Here is a 27,854-nt window from a genome sequence, read left to right as displayed (position 1 = left end):
AAGATTTTTTACTCCACCGTTGTTACCTAGATTTGACCTAATCAGCTAGCATTACCTTTTGGTAACACAACATTAGGTGCCTAGTGCCTGCCCCAATTAGTTTAGAGCTAATCATATGTTAAGTATTGTATATTTGTATGCGACATTATTATATTTAAGTATGTATCTGTATTATTCGTGAAACCTATTAAATTGTATTTATGAAAATAATTTTTAAATTATGACCAAGATCGTTATTTATGTTTAAGTTAGCGTGAATGGTCTTTAGTAATTTAGTTTGGTAAGTTATTATATTTGGATAGAAATGAAAAACTAAAAAGTTAATATGTTTTAAAGTGCGGATACGGACTGACTGAATAGCGAACATCGTTATGTACGACTATCTAATGTTATCGTCAGCTAAGGTGAAGAAAAATGTCAACTTTTCATATTAACAGCGCACCGCCGTACCGCCTGATGATGAAGTGTCACTGAAAATAGTTACTTAAGAATGTATAAAATCTATGAAAATAGTCAGGATTACCAGTCTCACATTCATGTACCGCATTTGTAGAAGTACTTTATAAAATACTTATGGTAAACAATGCACTATTGCCTTTTGTTTCCCATATCCTAACGTTTTTTGTACCTGTCTTGGTTATTGATACTTCAACATCGAGGATAATAATATATGAAAGAATTGATTAATTACGAGTAACGTCATTGTTGAATTTTAACTTTTTGTTGTTTTAAAGTAGAAGTTGGTACATACATATACGTTTTTATATTTACATATTATATTGAAGTTTATATATTTAAATGCTTTAATATTTAAGATTGAGTATTAACGTAGACTTACCTACATTATAGTTGTCAATGTACCTACATAGGTACTTGTAAAAACATACAGCACAGATATCAATTATATAGGTCCCTCCTTTCCACACCTAAATACTTAGTAAACGGACCTATGGACTAACAAAAACGTAATTATGCCTTCATAGGTTATCCCCACTAACCTTTCCCTGCAATAATACCTTGACAGCAATTTGACATTTGTAATTTGTTTACTTTCTCAATAATTGTAGATAATTTTATTTGTTAAGAAGTTAAGGTTATAAGAATTGAATAGTTATTATTAAGTTTATAGTATCATGACTGAGTACTACTGTTTTTTTGCTGTTATTCAATAACTGTTATCAATAAATTATATTTATGAATTACTTACTTTAACCAAAAATCTGCTAAACGAATAATGAATTTGTCTGGTTATGTGGGCAGATATTTGTTTTCAACAATAAATATATCTTAATAACTTGTGGTTTTGTTTCTTCTTTCCTACTTGAACTTATACAATTGTGTGTTAATAACATATAGGTAGTCATCAATTTTTGTAGCTAGATTAACCTCATGTTGATTATAAAATGTCAACAACACTTCAAGCTAGTGCAAAGTCAAACAACCAAGCTTTAGTTGGTTATGCCTTAATCTTAATAATTGAATTAGCAACCAAGCATTAAAAATACCCAATAATCCTTTCTTAATTTTATAAATACCGAAATGCCCTTATAAATTGTTCTAAAATAGAATATAATTAAAAGTAACCTGAATGACTCGCACGAATCACTCGTTTCAGTGCCATCTAGCGACTCACTCTAATTCAGTAGTCGTGCAACTAGATGGCGCTACGAGAGTTGACAACATGAAATAGACATATCTTTGTTCTCTTTCATATCAAAGATGGCGGCAAGCGGGAGCTAGGGCAGGTACTAAATGTGCATGTGTTAGTGTATACGTGTATAAAAGTAATATGATTCATTTTTTTTTTTTTTTTTTTTTTTTTTTTTTTTTTTTTTTTTTTTTTTTTTTTTTTTTTTTTCACGTTTGACCACTCTGGACACGCACACAAGCATAGGAAAACGGGTGAGCGCGGGGCAAGGGGAGTAACGTCCGTGAAGTTGTGTCAGCATATGCGCAAACGAGGTGCGCATTCGTCGCGTGCGTTGTCGGGATTCTTTGTGCCATTCTTCGCATACCAATAAGAGTATATTCTTTAAATTTACTCCTAAATTGACATTTAATCAAAATTCGTCCTTTCACTTCATCTTCGAACTTCATAATAGGTGAGTAAAAAATATTTTTGATACTATTTTCATACAATCAAGTGAAGATATAAGTGATTTTTATTAGGGAATGTCAACAATGCGATCGCGATCCTGCAATATTTTACATAGTTGTCGTGTTTGCTTCGCTGCGACTTCCGGTCGTTCGGGTGTCGGCATTTCGCGATGTAAACATTATCTAGTTTTAGGATTCAGCTACATTTAGGCAAGCTGTCGGGAATGAAGTGTGCTCAAGGTGCTTTTGTGTTGTTAAATTCGCTTGAGTGTGCTTACTGGGATGGCGCAATTTTCGAAAGACGCGGTATGGTATCGTTCGCCTGCGATACACTTCAGTCGCGTTGGTGGCTGCATGCGATTTGACGTATTCTGCGCGAGTGATGTCACTTGTCAGCTTATTTTATGAAATGTCAAACGTTTTACATGTAACGCGCGAGTGAATGGTAAACAAATTGACAGTGAAATTGATATCGATGCTGTGAAATTATTTACGAGTGACATGGACTGTTATTATTCTAAATTTTACCCAAGGCGTGAGTATTTATTGGAAATAAATAGTAAATAAACAATAAAATTCCTTACATACTTTCGTTCATACTTAGCATAGTTGAGTGAAGTTCTTGCATAAATTAAATATTTTATAGTTAATTAAACAAAACAAACTGAAGAGGCTTAATTAGAAGTTTTTTATTGTTTCAATGTAAAAATAATGTGCATTTTTGTGATTTTAACGTCGAACCTGCTGATAATTAACAGTGAATTATACTCTAAGTGTTGTGGTTTATAATAAAATGTTGGAGTTCTAATAAATGTTAATAAAATTTAGCATCGGACAATTTAAATTATTAGGGTAAAGTGTTCGTTTGCCGCGATACATAAATAAATCCAGAGTAAATTAAATTAACTTCCAAAATATTTACTGCCTTATTAAAAAAAAACTTGTTAGGCATATCCTTTTTTAATTACAACTAAGTATATCAATTATTGAAAGGATCATATCGTAATGTTTTTTTTTGGAAATTGAATGTTTAAGGATTTCGTGTTTTTTCTTTTAATTAAAATTGATATAATGGGTGGACCTACTAATCGCCAATAAAGGGACAATAATTAATTCTCCACCGTTACATTATTTTATCGTCCAATAGAAGCAATATAATAATGTAGAAATATTTTTTTTAATTACGCCATCACTGTTTTTCATTAATTTTGTGTTTTAGAAGTATTTTGTAAAACTTATTTACTCAGTTCAAATTAAAATTATTTTTTTCTTTAAACATTAATGGATACTTTTTGAAACCAAACTAAAAAAACTTAATTCAAGTACCTACTAAATTATGTTAAATCTGTTATAAAAAGAGCAGGTTTTTTGTCATGAAATGGATATTTCCTAAAGCCGCCGGAATTAATCTAATTCTTGTTAACTCTAACAGTAGCTTGTACAGAGGGCTATCTCAATAGGCGAAGCGGTAATATTCTAATACTCAGACTAGGAAGTTATTTACTAGGACCTATAACTAGAAGTGAAAGAATAGTATAATAGTATTTTACAGCACCGGGCGCCGCGGCCGTTACTTTTCGCGGCAATTTTTATGAATCCACAAATAAGTGACATTTATTACTATAATAAAAAGCTAAAGGGCTCATATCCTACGCATAAACTACGCACTTACTTATTTACATATTGGTATACACAAATATTTTAATAGTAACAATCAAGCACATAGCCATAATGTGAAATATCAAACTCTTTGATACTGTAAAGTGCTGCGTAAGTATATAGTTTTGTAGAGATCGCTTCACTTACAGTATCTGTCGGACTCACGAATGGGTGCCAAGAGTTATTTTGGTCAATACAGTTGATGTTTTTATTGCGCGTCGCGACGCGGGCGAAGCCGACAACTTGTGAGCTGCACGACAAGCAATAAGACGTGTAAACTGCTGACGCTCCAGGCCCTCACGCCGCGTCGCATCTAATGGCCGATTCAGAACGATTTATCACGTATTCCGTCTTAGGGAAATTGAATTTGGAATCGTTTGCTCCTTTCGCTGACGGTTATTATGTTCCTTGATTAAACTTCTTTTTAATGTCATGTTTTACACATATGGCCAGCGCAACATAAACTGAATAAAAACTTTTTGCAATAGATGACTACGATGCTTTCTTTCTGTCATGTTGAAAAGTATAATTATCAGTTGAGTGGTACTGTTACATTCATGGGTCACATTTATGCAGAGCTAATTGGTGTTCAGTTTATGCGCTCTCCGGATGCTGTAACCGTATAGCCCGACCTATACGCTTACACAGACCCAGATCATATAACATTGTTCAGAGAAGAAATATTTATGTATAAATTGAGAAGATACGCGTGTTTTATAAGGAATCGACAGCCATGTCAAAATATGTCTTAACAAATGGGCTTATTAAATAGCGTCATGGTGTTATTCTCATTTGCTATGCTCAACCGTTATAGTGTAAACTATACTGATGTGTTACATAAATCTTAACTTAATCTTAATTCGTGTAATCACTTTATATAAAACATGTAACTAATGAAACGGCCTATAATTTGATAACTTCAATAATTCAATAATTCTTGATAAGAATGTATACCGGTTACATTTGTCACTAAAAAACAAACGCAGGTTGTACGTAATAGAAAATTAGGGTAACTAAAACAAATTTAAAAGACTTGAGCAAATGAAAAGAATTATAATTATTAATTACAAAACATATTGGTCACATTTCTATGATGCAAGCTAATTTACTCTTTGAAAGAAGCTGCAAAAGTGTAATGTAATCTTGCACTGTACTTAATCTATTGAATTTTACTACTATAATAAAAATTACTATATCAAATCAAAGTTGGCAGTTATAACGAATAACGATAACAGTTAATGGGACTTTATTAAATCAAAATGTAATAATCAAAATCTCGATTAAAAGTAAAACATTACTTCATCGAAAGTAGTAAATTTGACGCTAAAAAGAATAAATTGATTGTTTTGTTTTATAACATCGGTTTTACGAGACACATGTGTTGAATGGCGCTTGAATCCGGGAGCGTTTCGGATCCCGCTACCTGGGTACCTGCCCACAGTGACCTGCTAAAGGTTCACTCCTTTAATCCCCTAACCATCACGCCGACCACGAAATCATTTCATTCAATACCGAGTCACACGCTACTAAGGGCCGTCGGCGGTAGGCGGTTTTTATTCAGTCATTCTCGTTTCTAAGAACTAATAGATTTCGCTTTAGCATTGCAAATGCCGTTTAAATGGGGTTTAGCACATCTTTCTTTGATCGGTAGTTAGATAAAATATTTTTTGCAGTCTAGACGGTTGCCGTCGGCGCAGATAGGGAACAGTGTGTCGGCAGTTCATCAAACTTGCTAACACTAACTAGATCTAGTGAATATGAAATTTATAAAGACGACGCATAAATAACTAAAGATTCACTCTAACTTCCTTGATTAAATAGCATTAAAAAAGAAAAAAATGGTGTGTATAGTTGTGTTATTAAATAATATTTGCCATTAACACCATGTCGATTGACTCATGGAGAATGTAAGCTTTAAAAATTTTCACAGCTCCGCCTGGAGATATGATTGCGACGAGTGTCCAGTAGCCTCGCTCTATTCTCGGACTCCTATTTGTGGATTACTCTCGCGTGAAACTACCAACCCAGTCCTGGCGCTACCAGACGTATCATCCCAGTAATAGAGTCCAAATTCAGTCACAGAGTGTCGTTTCATCCGACCTTCTCGAGCGAGAGGAGGATTGGAGCGAAAGGACCCACTCCTTACCTCTTATTTATCTTAATTTCGCTCTCCAAAGAAGTGACAAATGAGGATTATGGCTGTGTGAAATCGGTGTCACTTATACTTTTGTATAACACTTTCCAGAAATGTTTACGTGCGTAATTAATATAACAATATTAACAGGGTATGACGTTCGTGTTGATACTTTAACACTTTTCCCGCGTAGTCGCGCCGTTGCTGAATACAAGAATAAAATACAGAACAAGTCACCTTTAAAAAGCATTACTTTTAATACAGTATATACCTACATATTGCTGTTTCGTCTGCCATTGAAAAAAAAGATCTTTAGCTAAAGTTCGAATGATCACTCGCGTATTCTATTTGTTAGAGCCAATGAGACGTATCGATTGTAGTTAATATGCGACTAGATAAACCAGTTTCAAATGTATTTGATTCCCCTGAGAAAGATCTCAAATCTAGTGTGCTTTATTTTATAGCGAAACTAATATAAAAACGCTCATTTCGCTTTTAAAGCGTAGAGCATCTGCGTAGAATGAAACAAACCTTTTATTTTTTTTATATCATACATTTCAAAGTTTATTTTATGTTTCTATAACTCGTTTAATTTATGTAGCTCGGTGCTGTTTTAATTAGATCTGAAATGGCTCATCCACGTATTTCGTCAACATAAGTTGACATTTCCGTGACTTTTATCACAGTATTAAACGATGTATTAACGGAACTCACGACTCAGGGTATCACGATTTTGCTCCTTCTTTGCATGGAACTAATGCGGTTTCCTTAGAATCTCTACATCCCGTAAATCGGCCTATATAATTATCATTAATTGATAAGTAGACTTATCACCATCACTACTCGAAACGATAATTGTCTAGAATCTATATCTCTTTTAATTGATCTACGAGCCATTCGATGTAAGATATTAAATTAAATGTATATCGCTAATAAATCATTTAGTACAGTTTGTTTAGCAGAATCAATTAAAACATTTTTCCTACCGTTAACAATGTACATATAAACACTAGTAAATTAATGAACAAACATATTGAAATAAAATGTTGTATAAAGGTTTACAGGTGTCCAAAAATAAATCTCTTAATAAAGTGCCAATGGAGCTTGCATTCAAGGTAGCAATGTGGGCCTTTCCTAACTGAATAGACGTTCTACAAACATGACACACCGCGTCATAATAGCGGCGACACAGCCTCCGGCGAAACACTTGCCGATCCCTACTGTCCCTTTTGAAGACTTTATTTTGACTTGACTTTATCTGTAAGCAATATAGACTTTACAAAACATACATACTTAAAGAACTTTGTGTGCGAAGAAGAGAGAAAGTAATGTTATTAAATACAATAGATTTTTTATTACCGCCTGTTTATTGAATTATAGAGCGCTTGCCAGTATGTAGAAAAAATACGGACGAATTTTATTGCACCAGTGCTTGCATATTTTTTTTTATCATGAATGAAACTTTGCAGGAGCAAAAATGTTATTGGAAAATATAAAAAACCCAAGCTTTAGTTGAATGTAGAATTATTTAACTTTGTACAGAAACGAAATCACAGCGCAGTGAACAAATAATTCTGTCGATCGGGTGCACTACATATTGCAGGTAGAATTCAATATGAAGCTCACTTTGAGTTCACTTGTTAAACTATCGTTATAGTTGGAATTGTTCCTGGAGCCCGCTCTGGGTCGGTCTTGGCGATTTAATTAAACTTGTTATTTGTACGTTTTATTTCGCAATTGGGCCCGTGTTCGCTTTGATTGTCTGTCGGCTTGTGAGCGAACCAACCTTTTGTCTTGTACAAATTTGTAGTTTTAACGTAGTTTTCAATTGAATTTCCCCTGTAGTCTATTACAACAAAGTGCGGAATAGTCGACTATTTATTTTAAAACGATAGACGCTTACACTGTTGGCTGTACATTCATCTTTCACTGCCCGAGCTCATTATTATGTATTGTGTTTCCTCGTCATATTCTCAGAAGTGGAGTTTGCAAATTTATTATTTAGAAAATCGATTAAAACGCTGCAAACATAGTGAAGATTTATGACATGTCAGGATATTATTTTCATGAAATCAAATGATCCGACGCTGTTCTTTTATTTTACTGTTTCGGCTATATCGACGATATCAAATGATTGACGGTTATAATTCTAGCAACAGAAGCACTAGAATACTTGCCTGGAACGTAAAAATAGCAGAACGAACAAAATTTTAGCATTCGCTAACTGTAGCATTCAATCTAAAAAAAGTTTTTGTGAAAAATGTTCGTTTGCAAATTGCGTGGCTCTAATGGAAATATCGGATCCGGGGCAGATGTCGAACCGAACAATTAGAAGTTTTTGTGTTGCTTCATTAGCGACGGACAACGGAGAGACATCGAACATAGCATCAGCTATGTAGTCGGTTTAAGTCTTAACAAGACATCCTAATTTATAAGCGTGATCAGACAATCATGTTTGTTTAGAAATTACATCAAAGCTGCTTATGTCTTTAAACTTTGCAAATAAGCGGCATCGTATTAAAGCGTATATTAATTATGTTTTGCGGTATATTGGTAATAAAAGGTCCACCGGCATATAAAATTAATAAGTTAATAATGGGCTTTGAAGTAGGTTTAAATTTTAATAAAGTATCAACCTTACGTGTGTGTTCATAATTTATGAATCCTAACTTTACCTTATTGAATAGTAAATTCAATATTTACGGGAAATTTTCTTTTACGTACCTCATGGACTAAACATTACCCGCGGCTCTGTCTGTGTCACTTTACGGGTAGAGTCGGCCGCCCGGATATTTTTTGTCGTTTGTAACCTCACCCCTACGCATTGTAGCGGAACAATTTGTGTTTCGTACGCTATGATACGTACCTTGACTTAGCTTTAAATAAAACGCCATCGATAACGAATTATAACAACTGCGGCTTCATTTAAGTTCATATTACTCAATACTGTACAAAGATTTACTATGAATACCACGCCGGGCTTTTTATGCAACAAAATCAAACTTGTCAAGGTTGTTTGTCGTTAATAACTGCAATATATTATGGTCATAGGGTAAAGAAACATAAAATGCTTATACTCCGTCAAGTAACGGTTACAAAATACTAATGAATAATATTGCTCAGTGCAACATAGTTAATATAATTCATAGTAAACCAGCTTTGTCGCAGTTCAGTGTTCTAATGTAATGTAAATGATGCATTGGTCAGACCAGGTGTAGCGGATAGGGAAACTGTATATTGATTTTCACATGCCACCGCCCTGAATGTGCCCGTCAATGTGGTCCGAAAGCTCCAATTTTGTGTAAATTTAAACAAAATTATCCCACATTTATTTTGCCTCCAATATTTATCAAAAGCCCCGCATTGAAATACTTTATGCCTTTGTGAGGCAGAATGTCGACGAGTGTAAATAACGAACAGCACCACTTCAATAAACCAAATAATAATAATACAAATTAATATGCCAATCCATTAATGCAATTAAACCGAGTCTATAGACACATTCGAATGTGTATCTATTCAAAATATTTTATCGAACGTAAAATGTATTTCCATTTACGATTGGGAATTCAGTAAATCCGATATTTTATTAGTCGAGTATATGATTTGTATTCAACGTAGAGTTGAGTGTTTAGCCACCGCTCTCCACTCGGAAGATTGATGTAGCGCCGCTCCTGCCGGCTACGGCGACCAGTGCGGCTGTCGCACGATAAATTAAAACCAACTCACATTAGAGACCGTATATTAAAACTCACTATCATCCTACTCATTCCTAAACGAAGGTCCTGTGCGAGAAGAGGATGGAAACATCGGCGATACTAAAGGACCGCTTTTTTGTTATTCCACGACGAGACTAACCGTTAACAGTAACTTTGTTCCTATAATGATGGCCTAAGTAAAGATGTTCCGTCTACAATGAACGGATAAACTTTGTTTTGTAGTTGACTCATAGAAAAGTTAGTTTAAAGTTCCGATTTCCTTTCAAGTTCTGGCAAATAATTAATTTTGTCGTAATAGTTGTAGTTTTTATATTGATTCGGTCTATGTTTCAAGAAACAATTATTGTTGATCTTAAATTGTCGCTGTCTCGCAACCTCATTAAATACACCATGGAAGCAAGTATTTCTTACTTATTTAGGTTAAAAATTATGTGTAGCAACAAGTATGCGAGTGAAGCGATCTGACCAGATTACTCGGTCGGCCATCGCGTATCTGCAATCGGTAAATGGTTACTTTAAGTCTCGATATGCGAAGTATTTCCCATGGAATGTCACCGTCGCCATGCTGCACTTATATGTGCTCGACGAACTGAATTTTTTCTTATCGCAAATGCATTTTCTGCAAGTTTTCAATGCGAGCGACGTGGTCGCGGCCCCGCACTCATACTTAACCAACTCGCTAGCTACTTGTGATTTAATTTTATACACTCATTGGCTAATTAATTTCGTGGAATTTTCTGAGAATTTCGATAATTCTTAATTATTATTTTTAAGCTGATTATAAATTTTCCACTCGGCTAATGTGAAACCTGTTGTTTTGTTTCAAGTCTAAGAATTTTTTCGTGTACGCCGAAATACATGGCGCATGACCAGGTCGTACTTCTAACGCAGTGGATGTTTATTTTTTGTAATAAGAATATATCGTAATTCCCGCCGAGTGTGGATATAAAGCGGCGGGCGGTAATAACCCGGCCGGCTCCTGTAATCCATCACGGGCGCTGCAATCGTCCCGCTGTCAGTCTATTCCGGGATGCTCCGTTTTCGCTAATGATTCTTCGCCGCCGTGAGATCACGCGACATTTACAAAGGCCGATTGCGCCGACGATTTGTATCACAAAACGCTACTTCATCTCGTTCTTGTAGCGTTGTTTTTATTTTCCGCGCACATAGTTGCAGTTTTAACAAAGCACGCTTTATGCGTTTCGCATAAAGCGCTACCCATATATGCGACATCGCGTTCCACACGAGAGAGTTTATAATTTATTTGCGTCGCAGTTTTCTGGCGACGATTTTCCCACAGGGGCGGCGTCTCAAACGAGCCGCGCCCGCCCTTTATGTGGTTTTTTGTAGCGGCACGAAATGCCCGGTGGAAAACATTCAGTGATAACTGGTAACAATCGCAGCCGCCCGGATGCTCCCTCCATTCCGCGCATACCTCGCTGGACCTCGACTGATGCTTTTTCATCTAGCACCGCTCGCGCGCTGACCGAACGCTCTTGAGACTCGAGCCGACTCGCCGCGCCGACTGCCACAGACAAACCAATTAATTTATTATTGCACATTTCTGCTGTGTTACTAACTAACCATGTCTCTACAAAAATGTAGTTTACTGCGATACTTTCAATAGGGGTCGTTATTACTCAACAATGTATATCAAACCTACAGGCCTACCAAAATTTACCAGACTGCACCATGCTGCCGTAAAACACGACGTAAATCCTATAATAGCCATTTTCAATTATATACCTGGCGGCAACAATAGCAGTAGGGTTAAATAATTATCATTATTTCAGTCCTTTTAGCTTGGAGTCTGAAATATCACAAATTAATTACATGTTAATTCGTATCGGATCATAAATAAGAGAGATCTTACCATAAACTAATGTTACTCTAATACCAAGAGCGTTCGGTATTGCGCGGCAGTTCATTAGCAGAGGCGCGCTTCTGTCTCGCGTATTTCATTGTTCCATTGTTTTATTTGCCTCTGTCCGGTGCTTACTGAGAGATATACAGCCCCACTACACTCCGACTCTGACACCTGTAACCAGTACTATTTCACTTTTTTTAAGTAAACAGCACTTGGCAAAATTTAATTGCGCCCGCTTCTGTCTTGCACACGGCACCTAGCAACCCTAACAGAATGTACTCCACGAAATCCATGGAATCGTAACGTTTCATGCCTCGCTCTAGTACATTTTTTTATTAATGTCCTATTGTTTCTTAATCGCCGCTCTAGATTTGATATCGCGATAAGTTTCTGTTAAAAGCATAAAGTTAAGTAAGTAAAGCGGTAAGGTCGCTGCCGGTAGTTTTTCTCGACCAAAAAGCGTAGCCGTCAGATATGAAGCCCGATTTCTGTTATCTTTCCGTTCGATCGCTATTCGACAGACATTACCAAGTCGTTGAGAGCCAAAGATGTCGATTTTTCAAATCGTAAACTTGCTTTATTGATATGAGACGGTAAATATCTCGCCCGCCTACTCGCTTCATTAAAGTTTTAAGAATCACATACTCATAACTAAAAGTGAGTAAATGACATGTTTTGGAAAGTGTCGTTTGAAAGGATGTGACATGTTTCGTGTAGCGACTAGACGAACATAATTAGTCTTAATTTTTCAATGTTTTAGAGTATTGAGCGAAGGCGTGACGCGGCCGCACAAATCTCACGCTAGATGTATCGCCGTTCCAGTTAGCTGACAATAAATCGTATGTTTAGCGACGCGGTGACTTGTATAATTAACAATAGCGGCATTATACGCGATTTCCAAACTAAGCGACGCAACGCAGATCGTTTGTCACGACGCAAATTGCTATTTATGAGGATTATCTGTACTTAACCAACGTAAATCGTTTTGTTTTGTAATAGGCAACTCGTAATACATCTTACATTACTGAAATGACAGACGCCATCAAAGAAGGAACGTCGTACACAAAAACTTACAGATTTTAAGTTAAAAAAGAAACTGAGAATTTTATAACCCATGTAAAAATACAGTTGGTTAGACTAATCAGATATTCCTTTGTCCTAACTCACTGGTTCATAACTAAATTCATTGAATCCTGAAAATGCCTTCCGATCACACTAACACGTAGTTGTAGCATCGACCACAAACAGTACAGCTAATAAATAAGCCGTTGCTATTTAGCTAACAATCGAGCTCCGATGGGCATTTGGTCAGATTCCGGGGGAGGCAGCCGTGGCAGCCACGTGTGCTCGCCTCCGCATGCCTCGGCCCGAATATGCAGCCCTTGCAACATGAATTCTAGCCCCTATGCCGAATATTCCATGCACATTGGACACAAATAATGCCGGAGAATAATGTGACACAGGTGAAATCAAGCGTCGGCTACCATTTCATGTAGCTAGCTGTGATATAGATAATGTGCGGTTATTGATTATTGTTAATAACTGGATAGTACACTCGTGGCCAATGTTTCGAGAGCAAAACCGAAAATGGTTGACTATTACGTTGCGAACGGCGGCTTTGTTCGGTGCAGGTTCAAAGTAACAATTCTAGTGCAAAGCCGAAAATGAAACAAAACACCATGCGTGGCTTGATGAAGATTCACGTGTAGGCAATTTCTATCCGGACGATCGAATTCACGAGTACAACACTCCAATTCTTTTCATTTATTGCAGTCTGTATTTCGCGTTTTAATACACTTTAATAGTGAACATAATTGGTCTGATTGCTATCTGAGAAAGACAATTGGCTCGCGACTGTACCTATTTACTGCACGCATGTTTCTGTTGTTATTAGGTACATTCTGCGGTCTATATAATTCGTATATCTAAATTAATTAATGTATTTATTGACTGATTTACGATCCGCGAGGTTTAATAATGTAGTTATAATATGTCGTTGATTGGTAGACGATCGTATATTTGAGATAGAGAATATTTTTGCATATTTTTTAAATATGTAATTGGGCTTTGTTGATTATTTCTTATATATAATACTCGTGAAAGAGTAAAATGTATCTGAATCGGACATTGTCGTAAAGTATAATAACTAGTTTAAACAGCTCTTCAATCTAAAATGTTTTGTAGATACATGTTTGTAAACTTCATTGTCTCATTGTTTTGCTAAACGTATAAGATGAAAATCCATAAAGAGTATATATTTTTAAATTTCCTCAATAATTAATTCCTTGTATTATATTTTGTGTTACTTTACTTTATATTGTATTCGTTTTAGGTAAGTGACAAATGGAAAGTTTACTACGGTGATCAATAAACGCGATGCATCCAGCAGGATACTACGCGAATCTCGGTAAGATAGTTCAAAATTACGTCGTAGATAGACTTTTTCCCATTGCCATTATAATAAGTGCGGTTTATAGGTTTCTACACCCAACGGGTCAAAACGGAACCATTTTACTATGGATCTACTATCTGTCCGGCTGTTGATCCGTCCAGGCTGTACCCGAATCAAGATAGCCAGACAGTTAAAATTATCACAAAGGTGTTCGATTTTTTATTTAAATTTGATAATCTGTTCGTACTGGATTTAATACTTGTAAACGTTATTTTCAACAATATTTTGTGTTCCAATTTGATGGAAGTTGATAAGCAAGTGAATCAAAGATAAATACATAACCTCTTCTTGAACAGTTTCGCTTCAATTGGAGCTACTTACTAAAATGTATTTTTACATAATCTTTTCTTATCGTAATTGTTGAAATTGAGATAAGGAACTATACTAGTATGAATTGATACTGTGACGTCATAATTAGCTGTTAGTTTCATCAGAAGTTTACCAAATATTGATAACAACTTCAGGTGGTCTTTTGACATCAGATATCCTGACTATACTAGAGCTCTCAAATTATTGGTTAAAGTTTTATTGCCTTACACTGAAATCCCTTTAAGTTTTAAGTTATTGTTAACTCAAAGTAGCGACGATAAGATAGCGTTTTATCCAGACTAAAGTAGAGTTATATTTGATTAATCGATAATTAAGCCAATAGAAAACAAAATGTATACTTTAAGTAATGGGCCCTTAGGAAAATACTCAAACCTCCCGTAAATTCGAGATTAGAAGTCCTTAGTTTGTATCCAACATCTAGTATGGCAATGGGAATTTAAATGTAATATAATGTAATAGCTTTTTAACAGCAAATAATTTTTATGGATACAATTAGAAGGTTCTTTGTTCAAGAAAAGATTTATAAAGCAAAGATATTTGCCGCCACATCTTTAAGTAGTATTGTATCAGATGTAGAAGAGTGACAGCGCATTACACCGCGTAGAGCGGCATCTTTCTTCCAAAACTGCAATAAGATGACTTCATTTAACTATGGCAGGCCCACTGATGGGTACTCAATAGACCCTGTGTTTTATATTTCAAGATGTTACAGTTGTAAAATGGTCGCTTTTATGTTCTAGAGGCTGCACTTAATATTCTATCAGTCTTCGGAAGTAGAGCGATCGTTTGTTGTTTAAAGAGAAATTTTAAAAGAGGATTAATTACATTCTGTAATTGACTAGTATATTTTATGCATGCATCATATTTTTTTGGTTTTCATATATTGAAATCTGGTTTGGTCAACGTCGTAGTGAGTACGTGTAATGATCTGTGCTCGTATATGGGACTAGGATTTACCCCATTACTTAAAATACAAATACTGATTAATATTAACGTATTAATATTATTAAAACTTCATGTCAAGCGTTGCATGAAATACTAAGTTTCCTAAATCTTTCCTCAGAGTCAACAACCGACTCTACATTTTTTAAACGCAGTTTTACATATTAGGTACCGAACGCAAATCCTGTATTTTTAGATTATTAATAAACATGGAAAATACACGTAAACTAGGTTTATTTTTAAAACTAAATAAAAAAAAACTTGTCTTACATAGATATACGCAAAAGGTCTTTTAATAGCTTCTGGGTTTTTTACCGCCACACTTAATAAGGCAAACCAGACAAAGAAAACTTTTAGTAATATGTCAAAGTAATTATACGTTTCTAAGTGTTCTTACTTTATGGCTTTTTGAACTTTAAATCATTATACAATCTCACAATATGAATCAAAATCAATTTGATAACCCTCCTCCCGTTAAATCTTAGTTATAATATTGATAGATCACTCAAACACTAAGATCTTAGACTTCCGCTTCCAATCCATCCCTTTCCGGTCATCCTGTATCATCTTCAGATATTGTTGAAACAAATCACATATTAATTAATTAATTACATAGATCATATCACGTACTGATTATTGTAATTAATGTAATTATGTTAGAAAAAAAGATCGATTGAGATTTCGATAAAATCTGGATCATTAAATTACATTATATTGTGTAATTTAAAGTCGTTTTGTGACATTATTTGTCACTCTTAAGATAATAATTGTATAATATGGAATCTTGTTGAAGCTATAACATAATTTTAAACCTTCAAATCTCACGTGTATAAACCTTATTTTTTTAATTTGCAATTTTGGCTAATTACGCTTAACACATCTGGATTCCTTAGCCGGTGGGTAACTATTCAAATAATTTCACAATTCTTTATTGTTCGTGATTTTTGTATAATTAACAAATACCTTTGACGCAACTGTATACAAAAAACACTAAAGGAGCATTACAGTAATTTCGTAGAGTACCTTGACTCTATAAAATGAACTTTTGACTGGGTTTAAACAGTGTTCTTAGCGTCGTGTATTTGTCTGTTCCCCGTACAAACGGTTTGTAAAACAAATAGGCCCCTCTAATTGCTGTAGTCAGGTTGTTTGTAATGAACCGGGAGTCGGGAACCTCGATTGATTGGCCAATTTATACACCGCTAATATCCATGATTGCCGAACTGTTTGGTAGGGGAAACACGATTATTTAGTTAGTTTTAGATAACCAGGCTTTAAAGTTTGAAACACTGGGTCCTTATTTTATTTAATTGATAGGAATGTCTTATAAAACTATTCGAAGGACTGATTATATTAAATTTACAAAGGCACGCGTTTTTGATAAACTTAAAAAAATGATGTTTTTTGTACTTCACTGATACTGCTATTCAGTCAAATAAATTGTAAATTGATAAAATTGAGAAATTATTATTTAGTTACTTTCTTATAGCGAAAGGTACGAATTAGATCTTATTTAGAGCAGTTATCATTTTAAACTACTGATTAATTTATTGACTTTCCGGCAACACAGCTTCCGAATTGATTTTGATACAGTATAAAAATCTTTTCATAAGTTCTTACTGAGTATATTAAGTTAGTAGAGTATTATACAATAAAAATCTTTACAATGGAACACTAGTCGCATAAAAAATGCACGCTATGTCTTGTCGTGATGTGATAAATGAACTGATTAGATTTAAACTACAGTGTTCTCATGATATTAGGGTAAAATACTCTTCGCACGGGTCCACAAGAACTCACTTGACATGATACAAATATAAAGAACTAAGGAAAAATACTTCTACGTAAACGTCTACGTCATACTATAAATAATTTAATTTGCCATTTACCTCGTGAATTACCGATGTTGACGGACATAATCTTGCCGTCCAATTAACCCATATTAGTTAGTCAATATCCATATTTTGCGGTCTATCGTACAGAAGAAAGTTCACCTACTTTCGAGTAATTTTGTGTTAGTATCTTGCGATTGAAGTGGATAAGTCTCGATACTAATTTGTATTTTAGGCTTCCTACTGGTGGAGTAATGTAGTTCCTAGCTTATTTAATCCTGTAAGTAATGGGACTGTGATAGCTATATTCGCTCGTCATAACGTAAAAATCCCTACAAAACATGGAAAAATAACTATTATCACCTCATTGTATATTTAATGACTAATTAACTCCGGAAACAATAGAAAAACCGCATTACGTGATTTAGTTTTCCGGGTCGTCATTGCAGTATAACGACGTTTATCCTGTAGAGTCAGGCAGGCGACGCATAGCTCCCTAGGTACGAAGGTCGGCAGTCAGTACTCTTGGTACTCGCTATGAACACCGGGTCCCTGTACCGCACGCGTTCGCATCAACGCTAGAAACGTCGACTTTATCGCTAAGAATAACCATAAAAGTATGATTTATAAACGTCGCCTCACCATTGGTTCGTGTAATAAAACCGTCGCATTGTACCATGTGCGACTGAATCGTGCCGTTTCTATCGAACGGGCCTTATTTATGCATAAAAATGTTTTCATTTGTGCCTACCAGTAATTTCCACATAAAATACTTTATTCATCCCCAACTAGAATGAGAACTATGAATATAAATCACAGTTTGTAAATGAATAAAGTCAGTCGATTAAATGTTATTCTTGCCTATATGGGTTTATTATTAGGTTTGTTTGTAAGTGGCTTGTGGTCCTCTTTCTTATACCTGGTAGGAAGGTACTTTAGAATGGGTGCTGCAGTTTTGAATACTTCCTTTCTAATAATCTGGTTTCGATGATAAATCCATATTTGTTCCTCAGTTTTTTCTTAACGTACATAATTCATGCCATGTCTTATTTTACTGTCTATCGCAAGATCTCAAGAAGCTCTCCATTTTAAAATGGACCACATGTAAACACATCAATCGGCGGACGGGTACAATCCAGCAATATTCGTTCTGTAATTATCTTATAAGATCCACTATAATTATACCTTACCGATCGATAAATAACATGGAAACTAATCCAATAACAATCCATTCAATTCATGCAAATCCTTTGAACCATTGAGAATGTAAATTACACACAACATGCATGTTTACATCAGAAATATCGTCTTTTACCTTTATGGTAACTAGATGATCTTTATGGTAATGCTAATATGGTATTACATCGCAAGCTGCATTTATTTTTTTATTCAATACAATGAGCTTTATTTAATACCTAGTTGTTATATTGGTTGACTCTACTTTTCATATCTCTGACACTCCCGCATAGTTGGTCTTGTTTATTGTAGCCATTATTTTTTATGTTTTAACTGTATGTAACGTTTAAACACATGCGAACACTAAATAGGCAGTAAGTACAACGTAAACATTGCATGATGATCACATTAATTATGGAGATAATAATCAATGTTATTGATGGTCGTACCCCACCTGAGTTAATATTTATCTGAGGCTGACCTCCGCTCCTTTAACGAGCGTTAATAATGAAAAGTCGGGAAGTGTAGCGGATGCAGTGAGTGCAGCGTGCACGGCGCACTCCGCTTTGGACGCCTTCACCGCCCGCGACGTGACATAACACGCCGAGCCCCGCCCACGCGCTCTCGCTCACTCGCGAACCGTGCGAGCGAGATGCCAACACACCCTCCGTCGAAGCCTCCATGCCGCACTGTTTCTAAGAAAAGCCAACTGTTATTATCGCCCGCGGATTGTTCTCTACCTCTCGCCGCTTTATTTTGCTCCTCTCATGAATGAATCTCGCCCGCAGGTGCGCACCCTCGAGCGCTAAATTTCGACAGCAATTACTCATTTCTAAAATGGTGCGTATAGATGCACGCCAATTTCCAGCACGCCACTTGATAATTTCCAGTGGCTGAGGCTGCTACGCTTTCGGCTAATTTGAAGGGGCTCTACAGGAAGTTGCGATTTGGAAGCGCTTTCGCCTTATTTTGATTAGCTTTTTCTTTGGGTAGCCACGATTTTTGTTGTCAATCCGCCAGTGGGTTTCACGAATGGATAAATGCCCGCCGGATCACCCATCAATCAGACAGCTATTGGCACCGATGCACGCGATAATTTCGGCGTGTGCGAGGGGATTTAGTGATTGTTGCCAATGATTGTATAATCGTAATACGATTGTACTAATAAACATTTTACATGTATAGGAAAACAATATGTCTATATGGAAGAAAAAATCATATTACGAAACAAAATTTAAGTAATGCGACATCGTCAAAGGTTTATTTAATGACTAGTTTTATCGCGGGCTATAAAAAGTTATGTAAAAAGTCGTAATTTATAAAAGTATAAAAACACATTACTCTGCATGAGTGACAAAATAGGGCAAATTATAATGAAATGCAGAAAAATCTCTTGGCACAAGTTTCAAATAATAAACCAGAAATGATTTACTTCATCACAACAAGCTTAAAATTTAAATAAAAATCGTCATCTTTTGAAAGTATTATTTGCTTAAAACTAAGAAACACATTGAAGTAGATATCGCAACCTATACAATTTAAGTTATTGTCACTCGTTCAATTTAAATCCGTTCAGATAAAAGCTGTCATTTTAACTGTGTCAATAGAACAACAGTTCAGTGAAGAATTGCGTCACCACCGCACCGCGTCGGCAAGCAAATTACCTTTAACCAGCACTTTGATACTTCATCTTATGATAAAACAAGTACAACCTATTTACATTTCATATTATTCGTCAAATTAATACATTAAATATGAATAACTAACACATAAAAAGTGACGAAGCAATGTAATCTTATAAAAAGAGATGTCAGTTAGTGGAATAATAAAAGGCTCTTTTGCTTTGGTGTTAAGGCTATGATTGGCGTCGTTTCGGCACTGGAAGTGGACAAACCGGTTGCCGCACAGGCCGGTAACAGTAGCCTTAACGATTGTTGGACCACGATCAAATTATACCTTGTTCCGATTTGTATGCAACTAAAACTTAGCCGCCGAGCGCAGAGCCGGCACACGTTGCATCTGTTGCGTTCACTTCTATTACAACATTAGGAAGTGTTTTGTCTTAAAATATGTTCATCGGAGTACGCTTCTTGGAAGTGAATAAACTAGATCACATAGCTATAGCTTCCAGTACATAATTTTTTGGTAAATATTTGCCATGCTAAAGATAAGTACACAATAATGTCATCTTTGCACGACTTATGACTCATAGAAATGTGACTTAGGTAAATTTGCTTGTATGGAAATTCCGAGCCTACGTGTAAACATAACTAACATTGTATATTATCATTAAAATTTGCTGATCGTCAATCATTCTATTTATCATGTCAGATATTTTTACCTTTTATTGCCATTAATGACGAAGTATACGAAACATTACATATTATGTTTCCAAAAATAATGTTGGTAACGAATTTAAACTCTGTTACACAATTTAGATATAAGATCTGACGCTGCAATCTAATAACAATACTAACTCAGACAACTTGGTAGATAGTAGAAGGAGTTAGCCAGCACATTTGCATGTTTCCTATACACCGCTTACGTTGCCAACTGGCTGTGACGTCAATAATACAACACAATTATCGGCAACCTATTATCATTAAAAATAGACCCATTAACGTTAAAGGCACCGTTGTGCTTTTTGACGGACATAATATGCTGATTCAAGTGATTAAGATTTACTATGAATATTTTTAAACGGCAGACCGCACACTATAAATTACATAGGTATTTTACAAGCCCGACGTGTGGAGAACATTGGCTATGACTGTCCCATTTTTGGCACTACTTACTGTTGCGTGATTTGTTTAACTATACATAAGGAACGCCCGCGTAATTGAAAATACCGATTTAAACGTCAACTTTGATGTTTAATGTTATTAACGTGTAAGAAACGTGCATTTTCTCTGCGGGCAACGTTGAGGCAAAAACATATAATGATTCACCGAGACGCGATCATTTCCACCGAGTCGGAAAATTCCTGTAATCGTGTAGCGACTTTCTTCAGCGATCACTGCACCGATTGATAATCACACGCGAAACACGTGTTGATATGCCGACGCCGTTTTTACATACTCGCACAATATCGCCACATCTATATTACGCTTCAATGTATTCTATTTGTCTTTCGCGGAACAGTATTCATATGTCCACAGCACAAACTCCGTATAACCTTTTCATTAGATGAGATAACTGCGGTGATGACAGGATGCCTAGTTGGTACGCGTTTTATTAGCTAACTTACGTCTGTAGAACATTCCTAACTAACGTTTTATCGTCGTTAAGATAAGAGGACCGAAGTAGTGGTGACATCACCACGACACGGACCATGTCTTGATAAAGAAAGTGTTCAGTAGGTAACCTTTACTTGATAAGATAAATAATAAAATCTGCTGATTCACAATAGTAGGTATCGTTTTAACCAAGCCGGGAAAGTTATCGAGACCGGTCTGTGACTAATTACGATAACAACCATTAATCGAAAAGTCGTCGAAGGCCAGTTAAACTAAATCCTAATTGGTAAACAGTATCAAGCCGAATAAAAATAAAAAGCTGTAATGTACGACTTCCCTGAGTTTCGTGAACGGCAGTTTTACTCAAGCGGAGTCTACTTGGCACAGACAGGAGAGTATCGGATCGAAACTCGAAATCTCAAACCTGTTTTCTGAAATTTCTTGTCCTTATCTGGTACACGGTAATGCATATTTCTGTTCTCTCTCTGTGACTCACCGTTTCTACGTATCACACCGGCCAGTCGCTCTACGCACTTCATGGCCACTCGTTCGACTTCGTCACGCTTTGGCTGCTATGACTGGTCAGTTAATGCGACAATAAATTAATGTCCAATGTAATAAGTAAATAGATTTCTTACAAAAAAACTTTGATCGTAGAGTTCCGCTCTTACATTTCGAAATCAGACCCGTTACTATTCTCATTGGTTTGATGAAACTATCTACGATGTCTATCTATGATGATTTTGATAGCAATTTTTTTTCCAATGCGTGAAAACAAGAAATAAATTGAGTTCATATAAGAATATAATGTAACATGATCAGTGTTAAAAATACTATAATTGCAGATTCAATATCTCTTGATGTGCATACAATATTTTATTAAATTTATAAGAGCTCTGTCTTAATCGTCATCGTTCCAAAAGTGTTCCCAGGTGAAAGGACGTTTTATTTGTCATCACGCCATCGAGATTAAGAGAAAAATTTACAACACTAAACATTTATGTGCCATTTGGCGAGTTCTCGTATAAACATTTTGCTCTCTCCAATACGGGCTTTATTTAAAACTTTCTTGTGCGAATACAAAGTCAAGTTTTTGCTTTAACTCATGCTTAGCCCATTTTTTGCTAAATGCAACTCTTCATTTTTTTATCTAATCTTTAGATCACTAATCCGATGATTAACCAAACATTTGACTTCACATGCCACCTGTAATCGTTTTGTTGTTTAACCTAAATAACGAAGTCTTCGGTTCCAAACGACTACATGATAACAAATACTGCTCGCCATGACGCTATTTCGGTAATGCGACATTGACAAAAATCATGGTCAAAGTCAATCTATTAGACACGTATTGATAATATAATGATTCATTTGTTTATTGATACACCGACTGGCGCCGAACATGGTCCACGCTCGGAGATGTAGAAAGAGAAAGGAAACTTATTCAAAAGTAGGTAATGTTTTTGCTGTTCTTGTTGTGTGTGTTGCGGCAACGGCGCGGGCGCATGAGCATGATTCATCAGCGCGTGGGCAGAGCTTATTGTGTTCACTTCTATCTATTCATACTAGATAACTTTGACTTTTTCTTTCGCCTTGATCCTCTCATGAACAGTTTTTGTTGACTAAGAATAACAAATTACTATGTAGTCTATAGTTTATGAGGATTTCAATTTCGTTTAATTGTGATACAGATGAATAGTTGAACTGTTTCATAACAAACAATAGCAAAAAGTCGTCTGAAAAGAATTTGTAACAGAGGTTCATTAAAATATCATTGTTATGTTATAACTCTTAGTGTTATTTACCTTTCACTGAATCGAGTCCTCGTTAAGGCAGTTTGCGGCTCTTTTATATTAGAACAGTGCCTTATGGCTTACCTGGCGTGTTTACAGAGGTGTTCTTTAACTATTTATACAATTTTACTTGAGGATTGTGCGTCTTTATCTGTTTTTAACAGTTTTATTCTTTCTTATCTGTAGGCGTCATCTGAACTTATCCTGTCTGGAGTTATTTGTGTTTGAAGCATGTCTTTGACTTAATTGCTTTAACGTTTTATAATCAAGAAGCAATGTATTTCTTGTTTACAACTTAGTTTTAACTTAGCAACATGTTAAAGATTTTCTCCATGAATGATATTTAAAATCTAAATTTGCAAGTGAATTGCGAGTTGATTTTCAGTGTGACCTTTTATAGTTCGATACACATAGCTCTGACGATGCTGATTGCGATGTCGCAAACGTGAGCATTGTACCGGCGCCGGCGCACACGACACGACCGAGCTTTCTCACCGTGGCATTGTAATAGATACGTTCACTTCAGACCTCTACGCAAATATTATACCATATTATTTTATATTACTTTGTCGTTTTGCTTAAACAAACAAGTTTACGACAGTAATATTAAAAATATAGAGCTTTATGCACCTTATAGCAACCGGTACTAAAATTAATTATTACATTAAGGAAAACCATTTAACACAAATTAAGTCTTTCGTTTTTTATTGTGTTTTTATGTCGTGTTATAACTATTATAAGTTTTATAGAGTTTGTTATTCTGCAAAAGCTTTTAAGAAGAACTTTAAACTTCAGTCATATTTTTATTCAGTTCCAGTCAGACTTAACGTAAAGTAAAACCGGTTAAATGCGAATTGGTTTCTGGATACTAAGGGCATCATACAAATTAAATAGAAGAAATTGGACGGGCGTCAAATAAATTTACTTCTCCCCAAAAAAAATATGATCACAAAAACGGTTGTTAAAGCTTGATTTGTATACATATTTAGTTTTCGTTGTTATAGCGGTAACAGAATCATCATTTCTGAAGATTTCAGTAGTTAGCACGCTACATGAGACAGAGGGATCAACAGACTATTCTTAAACAAATTTTTTTTTTCAAATTATAACCCTATAAAAAATTTAAGTTATGAACTTTATCATCTCTTCAATATTAATAACACTAATGACGACGCTATAAAAACCTAACTCAGTATTAGGTTACTTCATTTCTATTCCTATAAAAAGACTAATAATAATAGACAGGTATATACTAAGTGCAGATACTTTTTGCAGCCTAAACGCAATCTACTTCAAAATTACGAAGCTTTTACGACCTTTTTACTATCGCGCATGAAGTTAAAACTTTTATTGAGCTTTCGACTCCAATTAATAAAAGCTTTGAGATCATTAAGAAGAAGTTTTGTTATATTTAAGTATTTATAGCAATAGGGCTAGAAATATACAAACATCAGTATTTTTTCATGAGTTTTATGTTAATAATTTAAAAGTAAAATGTACAGTAATTGAAAGTATAAATATTCAATTATGTTAAATTTCTTTATCGATTTCTTAATTAGAGTATAACATCTAGATCAGTCATCTAGGTAGTCGTTTTAAATTTTGATCTATCGACGAATTTGGCTACTAGACATAGGATTTTGACATAATCAGCAATCTACAATGCCAAATCTAGTAGCAAAAACAGCCGTAGTGATTGTTTTGACATTACAAAAAAATGCTACTAAATCGTATTTATTTGTTTACGTAATCTGCTCAACAATGAAAAAGGGATCATTTAAAGTTTGTGAATATTGCTAGGTAGTCGCTATAATATATTAAACCAGCATACACTTACTCTATTAGAGGAGTTTTTTCTGCAATAATCAAAGCCGCCCGATACTTACTCTATTAAAAGTAAGACATTGTGTTGATTTCTTTGTTAGTTTTCTCTCCTTTCTTATGAAATAATTCGAATGTTATTTTCTTTCAATGCTGATAGCAAGTACTGAAAAGCGTGTACTGATTTTAAACTACGTTTCCTTGATACATGACTAGGTCCTCAGTATTTATTTTTTCTCCTGCAACGTCTTTCACAAGCAAAATTTTTTACTGCCTTAAATTCTCAGAAACTTAAGAAGCCATCAGTTAGTTTCTAGTTAAGAATGAAGGTAACTGCGCAAAAATGTGTACAAGCCTGCGTTCTACGACTTATAACATAGCCATCTTGGCGGCTGGCAAACCAGAACCTCGGCCACAAATGGCTCGCTTCATTCCCGCGTTGAACGAAGCTAGTTAATGTACCGTTCCTTCTATGTACCAACAATCTCTAACGTCCGTTTAATTTTCAGCAACTAAAGAAACAAACAATGAATAATATTCTAAAACAGTTATTAGTCATACAAGTTTCGTTTACTACAACGATAACCCTGTATAAAGTAGTGTTTAGATTTATCCGTGTATTGGTGTTGCATGAAAAAGATTAGTATCTAACACCGCATCAATGGGTTTAAGGCACAGGAAGTGAAACCAGCCTCGGGGCGCCCGGCTAAGTATCTGGGTTTCACAAGCTCACACACTTTACTGCAAACCTACGCTTTAGTATTAAGCTGTGTTACGATTGTTGCGAATACTATTATTATGATTCGCTATATAACACACGGTTGACGTCCACGTTTTTCTATTTCGTCGCTAGCGTTAAACTGTTTACTTTCGAAGGATTATTTCACGCTCAACTTGACGAAACATAGTTTTACGTAATGGTGTTGTGAGTCACAGTCACACTATAATGCAGCGTTGGTCATATTGTATTAATATGCTATTATCGCGTTAAAGTTGTTATTAAAATCCTGCAGTACTTTTCTCACAGCGAGTTAATATTTGTATAAGGTAATATCACATAATGCGGTGTCAGCGAGTATGTCGCGTTGAGCACATGGAGTGAAGCCGATGGCGTGGCGTACTGCTGCCGTACAAAAGGTAAACACCTGTGTACGAGCGTGATCGTGTTGTTGCAACGTCGGTTGCAACAAATCAGTTTGGAGAGGTGCGGGACGCGGGCCGCACCACACATGCATTATTCAAGGCTCATTTCTATTCAACGCCGACAGGCCGCCCGATAAAAACTTCTCGTTTGACAACTTGGACGCCTGCACCCTTTGTACTTACGTCATGTCCCCTGCGCTGATACGCGCTGCTTAAGTGTCTTAAACATTATTTGTCACTCCTATATTTATGAGTTCGTAATAACCTTATCGACACGAATTTGTTGTGTGCTGCTACCGTCTCATTGTTATACCGAACACATGTTTTATTAAGTAACAACTTCAGATGTTTTTGTGCTGCCGGTAATAAAAACTTGATTGTATTTTTATCGTACAATAAATGCGAATACATAATACAAACCAACAAACCGTAGATATATTAAGATAACATTGTGTAATAGGTGTGTTAGAGCACATACATATTTTTTCATTTGTAGATAAAAATAATATACAATGTAGAACTTAAAGCTCGCCGGAAAACACAATCAACAATTTACATATTGAAGATAATTAGTGAGCACAACAAACGCGCGCATAGTCTGTATTTACATGTAGTGTATGTAGCGAGAGAGGTTAGAGATCAAACAAGTAGTATTAACGATGCTTTATGTCGGAGCAAAAGCTCAACACTTCAATCGATGCGTGATCGATTCGGCCTACTTACAATGTCTAGTGCACCCGCCGTAACTCAAGAACATTTAAAATAAATTATTTAAACTGCAATTGAGATCATTCTACAAATTTCGAAAGGAAAAGACTGAACTAGTTAATCGATTTCGAACTTACTCAACGGTTTATAATTAGGCACCGTGTCTAGCTCTTAATCGTTTGCATAACGTGGATCTATTTAATTTTTAACGATCATTAAGTAAACACCCCAATTATCGGCGATTGTTGAATGACAAGTGGTCGAGCGACACTGATTCGGAAGCGGCGAGAAACACCGTTGTTGCTGGCACAGTGCCCATGACTGGCGCGACGCCTTTACAGTTACACGTAAGGGTGTGGATTGACGTTCCGTGTTTGCAACACTATAAAAATGGAAATGCGTAAAATAAAACTTTTAAATACCACTAGAAACGAAAAGAATGTTATATTTAGAGAACTAGGTTTTTTTAACCTCAATAACAGTCGTCCTAAAGAATGATATAAACGTCTAATTAAAATAGTTTCCTCTAAAAGTGGTTACATAAATCTACGAGAATTTGAAATTAAATCCTACGTGTAATAAAATAAACACATTTTACGTAAAGAACGATTAATGAGCACATAAAGTCCTCGAGCAGGGGTGTGATCAATGCTGAGATTAATAAGTTCCGTCGGATACTTGGGCTTATAGAATTCTTGATCAATTGAAGAAATTTTAACCGCGGTGGAATTCCCGAATTATTTCTAAAAATATTCAGCCTCCTCGAAACTTCAATAGCGGAGACAGACTATGTTTGAATACCTCAAGATAAAAGATTAAGTTCTTATTAAAAGACGATACAGAATACTTGGTATTATATGTTTTAAATTTTAATTGAGTCGTAGAACGAGTCATGCAAACATATTAGTATAGAGACGTTCAATATCATTAATTCCCTGTTAGATG

The 27,854-nt window shown here is 35.5% G+C and overlaps 1 protein-coding gene across 1 annotated transcript in view; it reads left to right on the top strand.

Annotated features, from left to right (window-relative positions):
* Positions 1–2,156: 2,156 nt before the first annotated feature.
* LOC113508520 (protein scalloped-like) overlaps positions 2,157–27,854 on the top strand; it is a gene marked incomplete in the record, with an annotated part of 61,468 nt that continues 35,770 nt past the window's right edge. Inside the window, 2 exon segments of the mRNA XM_026891606.1 lie at positions 2,157–2,632; positions 13,809–13,883. Coding sequence (XP_026747407.1) covers positions 13,853–13,883 — 31 coding nt within the window.

This window comes from Trichoplusia ni, chromosome 2 (assembly GCF_003590095.1).
Source record: "Trichoplusia ni isolate ovarian cell line Hi5 chromosome 2, tn1, whole genome shotgun sequence".
Lineage (NCBI taxonomy): Eukaryota > Metazoa > Arthropoda > Insecta > Lepidoptera > Noctuidae > Trichoplusia > Trichoplusia ni.
Note: the sequence above shows the minus strand (reverse complement) of the source record. Positions and strands in the feature narration are given on the sequence as shown.